This window comes from Papaver somniferum, chromosome 9 (assembly GCF_003573695.1).
Source record: "Papaver somniferum cultivar HN1 chromosome 9, ASM357369v1, whole genome shotgun sequence".
Taxonomy (NCBI): domain Eukaryota; kingdom Viridiplantae; phylum Streptophyta; class Magnoliopsida; order Ranunculales; family Papaveraceae; genus Papaver; species Papaver somniferum.
Genome location: NC_039366.1, coordinates 37,780,088 through 37,791,990, shown reverse-complemented (window position 1 = coordinate 37,791,990; position 11,903 = coordinate 37,780,088). Strand labels below are relative to the sequence as shown.

General features: G+C 36.3%; 2 protein-coding genes across 2 annotated transcripts; both read right to left on the bottom strand.

Moving 5' to 3' along the window:
- Window positions 1–4,484: 4,484 nt before the first annotated feature.
- On the bottom strand, window positions 4,485–5,587 carry LOC113311810. The gene is made up of 2 exons (XM_026560609.1): window positions 4,751–5,587; window positions 4,485–4,610 (listed from the first exon to the last, which is right to left on the bottom strand). The coding sequence occupies exons 1-2, from the start codon at window positions 5,585–5,587 to the stop codon at window positions 4,485–4,487; spliced, it is 963 nt and encodes a 320-aa protein (XP_026416394.1).
- Window positions 5,588–10,801: 5,214 nt separating this feature from the next.
- Window positions 10,802–11,903, bottom strand: LOC113311809. Its single transcript, XM_026560608.1, has 2 exons — window positions 11,067–11,903; window positions 10,802–10,927 (listed from the first exon to the last, which is right to left on the bottom strand). The coding sequence occupies exons 1-2, from the start codon at window positions 11,901–11,903 to the stop codon at window positions 10,802–10,804; spliced, it is 963 nt and encodes a 320-aa protein (XP_026416393.1).

Sequence of the window (11,903 nt, the reverse complement as noted above, 5' to 3'; positions counted from 1 at the left end):
GCACTTTTGCATCCATTATGGGTATGACAAAGTGGCAAACTAAGGGTGTAAACAGATGCATATGGATGTGGATAGGGTACTATCCAAATAAAAATCCGAAAATACCATTTACTATCTGAATTTGATTCGAAATCCGAATGGATATAACAATTTCCACTTCGAATTTGCATCCGAATTTCTATCTGGATATCGGATAATTATCCGATCCGAAATCAAAAGAAAAAATAATAAAATATTTTTATTTTTGTACAAGATTAATGTTTACGTAATAAAAATTAATTATAATTAAAAGAATTATTTATTTATTTTAATAAAATTTAACAAAATGCCGAAGTTTAAATAATTTTTATTTATTTTATATGCGATCTACATTTTTCTAGGTTTAAAAAATATATATATTCCTATATAAATTTCGGATACTGATATTTCGGATACGAATACCTCCATATCCGAATCCGTATCTGGTTACACTTACATTTTCAGATAAAATAATCCGGATATCCGAGTCCGAAAACTATTTTCGAATAATATTTAATTTTTTGAATGCGAATTCGAACGAATACCAAAGTTTTGGGACATCCGTTGACACCCTTATGGCAAACAGTGTATCAAAGAAAAAAAAAGTGGCAAACAGGCTTGGTTAAGCGGTAAATTTGGCACTTAGCCATACCAGTAACTGTAATACTTCTTACGATCATAATAAACATTTTGCAGGAAGCTAGTAGACTGATACTAAGAGATTTTGCAGGTTTCTGGAGGGGATGCAATGTAAAAGTAATGGAAGGAGTACAAGATTCAGAACAAGCATAATGTCTGACATTTTGTGGGCAGGGAGTTTTGAATTACACATATCCATATAAAAGGTCTTTAAGGAATTGCGAGCTTCATAAGCATGTAATTTTTCAACCACAATTCCACAGGTAAATGAAACCATTATTCTCGGTGCCTATTGTCATGATTTAATATCTCGACAATTGGCGATGTATTTTCATTCTTGGAACATGTAATAAAGCATGCTTCAAAAAAGAAATGTAATAAAGCACCTGATAAGCTCGCGAAATTAACAGGAAGTTTAATGCTTCTAAAATATGGTTAGACAAACCCCTTGACGTTAAGGAGTGTCAAATTCTTACTAGACAATTTTAAGTTAATAAGTTTCTTATCTTTTGCATTAAAAAAATCTAATTTATTGTTATAGCATATTTGGATACCAATCCAGAAGTTGTATTTTGATTTCTGAAAACAAAAAAGTTATAAGTTAGTTTGACTACACTATTTCAAAATGATTTATATAAAACAAAAAGGTTGGCTTTGTTGTGAAGCAAAACATGTTGGTTCTGACTTCTAGAACAAAAACACTTCCACTTCTAGTAGCCTTTTTGAATAACACATTAGGAGTAGCTGTTTGGCTTCTATAAGTTAAAATCAGAAGTCAGATTGACTGTTAAATTTTGAAACGACTTCTGGAAGTCGAAAAAATAATTGTGAACCAAAATAGTTTTGTTTATGATTTCTACTTCTCACTTTTACTTCTACAGAAGTCGAAGTCAGAAGCAGATTGGGATCTGAACGCGTTAGTATCCAAAGAAGTTATATAAGTCGAAAAGTTACACACATCCAGAAGTAACTTTTTGACTTCTAAAAGTCAAAACAAAGAATTCAGTTTGGATGTAGAGTTTCAGAAGGACTTTTAGAAACAGAAAAGTCGACTTTTTGTGAAGCAAAATATCTGGACTTCTGACTTTTGCTTCTGACTTCTACTTTTGTACCCAAACGCGTTATTAACACGGGATGGAACCCATGGGCTTGATCAAGTCGGCAAGGTGACCACTATATAAACTTTGGGAATCTTGTATCTACTCTCACCAAACAGACCTTGCCGTCGTCGTCTCCTCCCTCCCTCTCTCTAGATCCAATCTGTTATTGAAATTTTTTTCTCTCTAAAAATGATAATGGAAGTAGTATCAATACTACAAATTAGATATTGATCTTCCATCTTTCTATACTCCCCACCAGAATCACATTAAATTCTTCGATTTGACCATCAGCAATACACTTCTGGTTGGGAGTTTAGTGGGGTGGAACACCAACATCTTGATTTCAAGGAATCACGATGAAGAATAAGTGAGTTTTTACAGGATTTGCAGTTCGGAACTTGTTACCTGGTCGATTTTGTTTGTGCCGGTGCCGGTGCCGGTGCCGGCTCAATTTTTTTTCTTCTAAGCGGAATTCTCAATGTTGCATAAATAATCAAAGCAAAAATCAAATGGAGGAATGAATAAATGAAGGCAACTGCAAGTCTGCATTCACTATGCGATATATAATCAGTGTATGTGTCTTCCCACCAAAGACTTGTTTCTCTTTCATTTTGATTAGCAAGGCACAACCACAAAATAAAAAAATTATTCGATGACTTACAGTAAACATTGAGCCAATGGAATAAAAGATTATGCTTGGTCTAATTGATTTCATTTTTATTGCTCTGGGTTTGCTAGATTATTGTTTATGTAAAGTTTGATTAACTCATTTTGTGCCAATTAGACTAATGTGTAAGGAAATAGATAAACTCATTTTGTATCAATCATAATAAAATGGATGAAATCTTCAGACTAGAGCTGCGAAATTTTCACAAACAAAATAAGGCTTTAGTTTAGGCTTCAATAGTTGCTTTTAATCTGTGCTTAAGGTTTAGTTCTACATCGTAGAGAATACCACTTTGGGAACGTTTACTCAATTACAAAGACACGGTACCCCACATACATACAACCTACCTAGCTACTTGTGCAGGATTTGCAGTTTAGGACTTGTTATCTGGTTCGGTTGGTCATGTGGTTATGGATAATGGGTTGGCTGCGTAGCTGTGTGCCAGTGTCTGGTCAAAAGACTCTATCTAGTAGCGACAACATATTCTACAGGATCTAAGAGAAAAGTTAATTATGTTTCTCTTAACTAAACCAAGGTTCAACAGACACACGATTATCAGTGGCTAACTTACGAACGAAAACTAATTTTTTGATAATATCGGGAACAACAAGAGTATTTTTGAGTTGAAGGGTGTGAGAAGGGAGGTTTATGAGCTTGGTACCACTAGCAGTAACTGGAATGCTATTGCATTGCCAACTAAGATAGACCGTACAGTACCAGAATTGGAAACGTTATGTAAAGTACCTGAATCAGCAGTAAGATGCGAGGTAGCACCAGTATCCATATAGAAAGCATCATCGGGTTGATGTAGATGCATAGAACTATATGCCTCAGCAATGTCTGTGAGCTTCAGTGGTTCCGTTGCCATTGATTTTAATGGTTTAGAGAAAATAGGATCATAGGGGGATGATACCATCTTGGATTTGATGATAATTCCCTTGAGGAGAAATGTTCCCCTAGGCAAATATATATAAAACCATGATAATATTTTTTGTGTTTACAACCCAAGTAAATGGAGATAATCTTCTAAAGGTAAATAATGTAAGAGGATAATATAAAGTCTATTAATTATGTCCAAAAGGAGAAACGTGAAAACAGAAAAATGTTAACGCCCAGATAAGAGAAGAACAGCATAAACAAAAACATGAAGTTATGCAGACCAAGTTTGTAAAAGAACAGCAGCCTGGGTCACATATCCGAAGATCAAACCACACAGCCTGAACGTACTGAGGTTTAATGGCCACAAATCATATCTGAAGGATAGACAATGGACAACTTAATGCTAGTTTTTCATGCAATAACTTGAAAAAGGAAGAAGGGGAAGAAGAACCACCAATTTCTTACTGTCTTGAAGAAACACCAAATTCTCGCTAATAATATAGAGATTCATCCATTTGTATAGAACAAGATGCATAGAACAAGCTTGTGAACAGAACATATTGAAAATAAGCTAAGGAATGAGTCTCACCTGGTCAAAAACAGCCCAGTTTATCCGAAGAGAAAGCAACTTCTCTTTCGTTATAGGAGTGTCATTGAAAATCTCGACCCCCGAAAAACTCAAAACTTCATGATGATTGACGCTATAACGAATCTTCCCTTTCATCTCATTTCCAGCACAACTGCTTTTCCCTACATCATCCGGATCCTGATATTGCTGATTCAATGAATCACCAACTTGCATATTTCTTCCTGTTCCAGTTGAGATAACTGTTCCCTAGGAGCAACACTGGGAACACGGCTAGCACCTGCAGTGGTACAAAATCAAGTAATAACGGTTAGGGCTGGAGACAGGTAATTATCCATATTTCCATGACACGAGTTTGAAGGAGATGAAACAAGGGTATAATACTTGCGATGAAATACGACTATCATCAAGGGTGGGAGTACAAAAGACTGCCATTAGATAAAGAAAGAAAAAACAACTGAAAATATTTATGGGCGGGTATTGCATTCAAGGACCTACCTTCCTCGAGCTTCTTGAGCATTACCCATATCTTCTGGAATAATCTTTCAGTTTCTACTTCATTGAGCAATACGAAGGACATAATTTTAGTATGAATTTATAATGCAGAAAAATCATTTTTGATAGATTCGAGAATATCAGAAACAAAGTCAGCTGCCTCTTCTTCTGTTGAGTTTTTTGCAATATTTGAAATCCATGGCCTTATTTTCTCATGCAGCTCATACTGCAGGTGAAGTACAAGGTAAACCAGAACATATTCATAAGAATGGGAAAATAAAAAAGAGCAACATTTATCGAGTAAAGGTTACATGTACGGATCGAATACGAAAAGAAAGACCGCTACAAAAAGAAGAGAAGCCTCACCTTGACAACCACCGCCCAATTCATCTCATAGTTGAACACCTCCTTTGTCATTGGCAACATGTCAATAAAGTGTTTGAGTTTTTCAACCGTATTCTCATCAAATGCCTGAATTATTTTCTGAACTTGCACATAAATATCCGATAGGTAAACCTTCTCCATGTTTTTGTCACAAAAAGGATTCAAATAAATATCCAAATACCGAATGGAAGGGTCTCGGGGATGGGTGAGCCAGTCCCTGCAGAAGAACATGCCCGTTTCTCTTTCTAGTTCAGACCTCTGATCTACTGGATGAATGTTGGCGATACATTTCAACAAATCCGCTGCTTCAAACATATTGACGTGTTGTGAACCAAAAGCATTGTATTTATGGTCAATCAATGCGGTGGCATAATCTATGATTGGAGGCATCGTGGTTTTCTCTTTGTTGGAATCATAATCTTTACGAAAAGCAGGAGATACAAGGGATTCACTTCGGAGACTTATATCCAATGCAGAATCAGCAGAACGTGCAGTTGGTACGCCACCGGGCTCAATTTTAGTGAATGAATCTACCGTAAAGCCAGGTATGTCAATGTTTTCCTCAGCAACCGTTTCCTTTAACTGGCTGCTGTCTGCCAAATCCTGATTTCTCTGTTGCAGCTTCTCCTCCTCCCTGAACACGTAAGTAGTACTTGTTCGACTCCTCTTGGTTGAAGTTTGAACATCACTCATGTCGTCCTGTCTGTCCCTCTTTTCGTGCAGGTATCGTTGCTGCATCTGCCCGTCACCAGTGGTTTTGATTTCACTAGTCATGTTCTCATCACCCATTTGATTCTCTATCGCATCCATAAGAGTCATGATTAGAAGAAGAAGAAGAAGAAGAAGAAGAAGTGAGAATAAGTCTTGCACCTCCATAATATTTACTGTTTTCTTTTAAGAATTCGAATAAACATGTTTCCCTCCTCCTCTTGAGAAGTATAAGATGGTTTAAATGGAGGAAGTAAAGAAGGACTAATTTTATAATTTCTCTGGTTTTTACTTTCTCTCCCAATTTCTCATAGAAAGAAAACAAGTAAAATAAGAGAAGGAGAGATGGTTTTATATTCCTGAAAGCCAGATCTACACACCACCGTTAATCAAAAAGTGCTTTTCTCAGAATGCATATTGACCGTTCATCCGTGAAAATACTAATCTCGCTTGCTTTTCCCAGAACAGATGTTGACCGTCTGTTAAATCCAAAAAGCTTTTCTCAGAAGTAATATCCTCCGTGGATCTTCTGCACCCTGTCAGTAGACTCCTTACTCGGTCTCTTATATTTTCTCGTAAAGTTTTTTTTTTGTCGTAAATGTTGGGTATACCGAAAACCAACACCTTGATCTGCAACGAGATTTTTGTGTGGGAGGATATTTGGTGGTGGATCCCATCTTTTGTCCCACCCCCTGCAAATTTCTTTCAGGGCTGCCCTAATAGTCCTTGGATTTTTTTGCGGATCGTGGTACACAACTTTGATGTGTGTATCACTACTGTTGTTTTATCGAGAATTTTGGACAAGCTAAACTGTCTTGGGCCAGTTCTCATGACTTTTGGCACTTTTGCATCCATTATGGGTATGACAAAGTGGCAAACTAAGGGTGTAAACAGATGCATATGGATGTGGATAGGGTACTATCCAAATAAAAATCCGAAAATACCATTTACTATCTGAATTTGATTCGAAATCCGAATGGATATAACAATTTCCACTTCGAATTTGCATCCGAATTTCTATCTGGATATCGGATAATTATCCGATCCGAAATCAAAAGAAAAAAATAATAAAATATTTTTATTTTTGTACAAGATTAATGTTTACGTAATAAAAATTAATTATAATTAAAAGAATTATTTATTTATTTTAATAAAATTTAACAAAATGCCGAAGTTTAAATAATTATTTATTTATTTTATATGCGATCTACATTTTTCTAGGTTTAAAAAATATATATATTCCTATATAAATTTCGGATACTGATATTTCGGATACGAATACCTCCATATCCGAATCCGTATCTGGTTACTTACATTTTCAGATAAAATAATCCGGATATCCGAGTCCGAAAACTATTTTCGAATAATATTTAATTTTTTGAATGCGAATTCGAACGAATACCAAAGTTTTGGGACATCCGTTGACACCCTTATGGCAAACAGTGTATCAAAGAAAAAAAAGTGGCAAACAGGCTTGGTTAAGCGGTAAATTTGGCACTTAGCCATACCAGTAACTGTAATACTTCTTACGATCATAATAAACATTTTGCAGGAAGCTAGTAGACTGATACTAAGAGATTTTGCAGGTTTCTGGAGGGGATGCAATGTAAAAGTAATGGAAGGAGTACAAGATTCAGAACAAGCATAATGTCTGACATTTTTGTGGGCAGGGAGTTTTGAATTACACATATCCATATAAAAGGTCTTTAAGGAATTGCGAGCTTCATAAGCATGTAATTTTTCAACCACAATTCCACAGGTAAATGAAACCATTATTCTCGGTGCCTATTGTCATGATTTAATATCTCGACAATTGGCGATGTATTTTCATTCTTGGAACATGTAATAAAGCATGCTTCAAAAAAGAAATGTAATAAAGCACCTGATAAGCTCGCGAAATTAACAGGAAGTTTAATGCTTCTAAAATATGGTTAGACAAACCCCTTGACGTTAAGGAGTGTCAAATTCTTACTAGACAATTTTAAGTTAATAAAGTTTCTTATCTTTTGCATTAAAAAAAATCTAATTTATTGTTATAGCATATTTGGATACCAATCCAGAAGTTGTATTTTGATTTCTGAAAACAAAAAAGTTATAAGTTAGTTTGACTACACTATTTCAAAATGATTTATATAAAACAAAAAGGTTGGCTTTGTTGTGAAGCAAAACATGTTGGTTCTGACTTCTAGAACAAAAACACTTCCACTTCTAGTAGCCTTTTTGAATAACACATTAGGAGTAGCTGTTTGGCTTCTATAAGTTAAAATCAGAAGTCAGATTGACTGTTAAATTTTGAAACGACTTCTGGAAGTCGAAAAAATAATTGTGAACCAAAATAGTTTTGTTTATGATTTCTACTTCTCACTTTTACTTCTACAGAAGTCGAAGTCAGAAGCAGATTGGGATCTGAACGCGTTAGTATCCAAAGAAGTTATATAAGTCGAAAAGTTACACACATCCAGAAGTAACTTTTTGACTTCTAAAAGTCAAAACAAAGAATTCAGTTTGGATGTAGAGTTTCAGAAGGACTTTTAGAAACAGAAAAGTCGACTTTTTGTGAAGCAAAATATCTGGACTTCTGACTTTTGCTTCTGACTTCTACTTTTGTACCCAAACGCGTTATTAACACGGGATGGAACCCATGGGCTTGATCAAGTCGGCAAGGTGACCACTATATAAACTTTGGGAATCTTGTATCTACTCTCACCAAACAGACCTTGCCGTCGTCGTCTCCTCCCTCCCTCTCTCTAGATCCAATCTGTTATTGAAATTTTTTTCTCTCTAAAAATGATGGAAGTAGTATCAATACTACAAATTAGATATTGATCTTCCATCTTTCTATACTCCCCACCAGAATCACATTAAATTCTTCGATTTGACCATCAGCAATACACTTCTGGTTGGGAGTTTAGTGGGGTGGAACACCAACATCTTGATTTCAAGGAATCACGATGAAGAATAAGTGAGTTTTTACAGGATTTGCAGTTCGGAACTTGTTACCTGGTCGATTTTGTTTGTGCCGGTGCCGGTGCCGGTGCCGGCTCAATTTTTTTTCTTCTAAGCGGAATTCTCAATGTTGCATAAATAATCAAAGCAAAAATCAAATGGAGGAATGAATAAATGAAGGCAACTGCAAGTCTGCATTCACTATGCGATATATAATCAGTGTATGTGTCTTCCCACCAAAGACTTGTTTCTCTTTCATTTTGATTAGCAAGGCACAACCACAAAATAAAAAAATTATTCGATGACTTACAGTAAACATTGAGCCAATGGAATAAAAGATTATGCTTGGTCTAATTGATTTCATTTTTATTGCTCTGGGTTTGCTAGATTATTGTTTATGTAAAGTTTGATTAACTCATTTTGTGCCAATTAGACTAATGTGTAAGGAAATAGATAAACTCATTTTGTATCAATCATAATAAAATGGATGAAATCTTCAGACTAGAGCTGCGAAATTTTCACAAACAAAATAAGGCTTTAGTTTAGGCTTCAATAGTTGCTTTTAATCTGTGCTTAAGGTTTAGTTCTACATCGTAGAGAATACCACTTTGGGAACGTTTACTCAATTACAAAGACACGGTACCCCACATACAACAACCTACCTAGCTACTTGTGCAGGATTTGCAGTTTAGGACTTGTTATCTGGTTCGGTTGGTCATGTGGTTATGGATAATGGGTTGGCTGCGTAGCTGTGTGCCAGTGTCTGGTCAAAAGACTCTATCTAGTAGCGACAACATATTCTACAGGATCTAAGAGAAAAGTTAATTATGTTTCTCTTAACTAAACCAAGGTTCAACAGACACACGATTATCAGTGGCTAACTTACGAACGAAAACTAATTTTTTGATAATATCGGGAACAACAAGAGTATTTTTGAGTTGAAGGGTGTGAGAAGGGAGGTTTATGAGCTTGGTACCACTAGCAGTAACTGGAATGCTATTGCATTGCCAACTAAGATAGACCGTACAGTACCAGAATTGGAAACGTTATGTAAAGTACCTGAATCAGCAGTAAGATGCGAGGTAGCACCAGTATCCATATAGAAAGCATCATCGGGTTGATGTAGATGCATAGAACTATATGCCTCAGCAATGTCTGTGAGCTTCAGTGGTTCCGTTGCCATTGATTTTAATGGTTTAGAGAAAATAGGATCATAGGGGGATGATACCATCTTGGATTTGATGATAATTCCCTTGAGGAGAAATGTTCCCCTAGGCAAAAATATATAAAACCATGATAATATTTTTTGTGTTTACAACCCAAGTAAATGGAGATAATCTTCTAAAGGTAAATAATGTAAGAGGATAATATAAAGTCTATTAATTATGTCCAAAAGGAGAAACGTGAAAACAGAAAAATGTTAACGCCCAGATAAGAGAAGAAGAACAGCATAAACAAAAACATGAAGTTATGCAGACCAAGTTTGTAAAAGAACAGCAGCCTGGGTCACATATCCGAAGATCAAACCACACAGCCTGAACGTACTGAGGTTTAATGGCCACAAATCATATCTGAAGGATAGACAATGGACAACTTAATGCTAGTTTTTCATGCAATAACTTGAAAAAGGAAGAAGGGGAAGAAGAACCACCAATTTCTTACTGTCTTGAAGAAACACCAAATTCTCGCTAATAATATAGAGATTCATCCATTTGTATAGAACAAGATGCATAGAACAAGCTTGTGAACAGAACATATTGAAAATAAGCTAAGGAATGAGTCTCACCTGGTCAAAAACAGCCCAGTTTATCCGAAGAGAAAGCAACTTCTCTTTCGTTATAGGAGTGTCATTGAAAATCTCGACCCCCGAAAAACTCAAAACTTCATGATGATTGACGCTATAACGAATCTTCCCTTTCATCTCATTTCCAGCACAACTGCTTTTCCCTACATCATCCGGATCCTGATATTGCTGATTCAATGAATCACCAACTTGCATATTTCTTCCCTGTTCCAGTTGAGATAACTGTTCCCTAGGAGCAACACTGGGAACACGGCTAGCACCTGCAGTGGTACAAAATCAAGTAATAACGGTTAGGGCTGGAGACAGGTAATTATCCATATTTCCATGACACGAGTTTGAAGGAGATGAAACAAGGGTATAATACTTGCGATGAAATACGACTATCATCAAGGGTGGGAGTACAAAAGACTGCCATTAGATAAAGAAAGAAAAAACAACTGAAAATATTTATGGGCGGGTATTGCATTCAAGGACCTACCTTCCTCGAGCTTCTTGAGCATTACCCATATCTTCTGGAATAATCTTTCAGTTTCTACTTCATTGAGCAATACGAAGGACATAATTTTAGTATGAATTTATAATGCAGAAAAATCATTTTTGATAGATTCGAGAATATCAGAAACAAAGTCAGCTGCCTCTTCTTCTGTTGAGTTTTTTGCAATATTTGAAATCCATGGCCTTATTTTCTCATGCAGCTCATACTGCAGGTGAAGTACAAGGTAAACCAGAACATATTCATAAGAATGGGAAAATAAAAAGAGCAACATTTATCGAGTAAAGGTTACATGTACGGATCGAATACGAAAAGAAAGACCGCTACAAAAAGAAGAGAAGCCTCACCTTGACAACCACCGCCCAATTCATCTCATAGTTGAACACCTCCTTTGTCATTGGCAACATGTCAATAAAGTGTTTGAGTTTTTCAACCGTATTCTCATCAAATGCCTGAATTATTTTCTGAACTTGCACATAAATATCCGATAGGTAAACCTTCTCCATGTTTTTGTCACAAAAAGGATTCAAATAAATATCCAAATACCGAATGGAAGGGTCTCGGGGATGGGTGAGCCAGTCCCTGCAGAAGAACATGCCCGTTTCTCTTTCTAGTTCAGACCTCTGATCTACTGGATGAATGTTGGCGATACATTTCAACAAATCCGCTGCTTCAAACATATTGACGTGTTGTGAACCAAAAGCATTGTATTTATGGTCAATCAATGCGGTGGCATAATCTATGATTGGAGGCATCGTGGTTTTCTCTTTGTTGGAATCATAATCTTTACGAAAAGCAGGAGATACAAGGGATTCACTTCGGAGACTTATATCCAATGCAGAATCAGCAGAACGTGCAGTTGGTACGCCACCGGGCTCAATTTTAGTGAATGAATCTACCGTAAAGCCAGGTATGTCAATGTTTTCCTCAGCAACCGTTTCCTTTAACTGGCTGCTGTCTGCCAAATCCTGATTTCTCTGTTGCAGCTTCTCCTCCTCCCTGAACACGTAAGTAGTACTTGTTCGACTCCTCTTGGTTGAAGTTTGAACATCACTCATGTCGTCCTGTCTGTCCCTCTTTTCGTGCAGGTATCGTTGCTGCATCTGCCCGTCACCAGTGGTTTTGATTTCACTAGTCATGTTCTCATCACCCATTTGATTCTCTATCGCATCCATAAGAGTCAT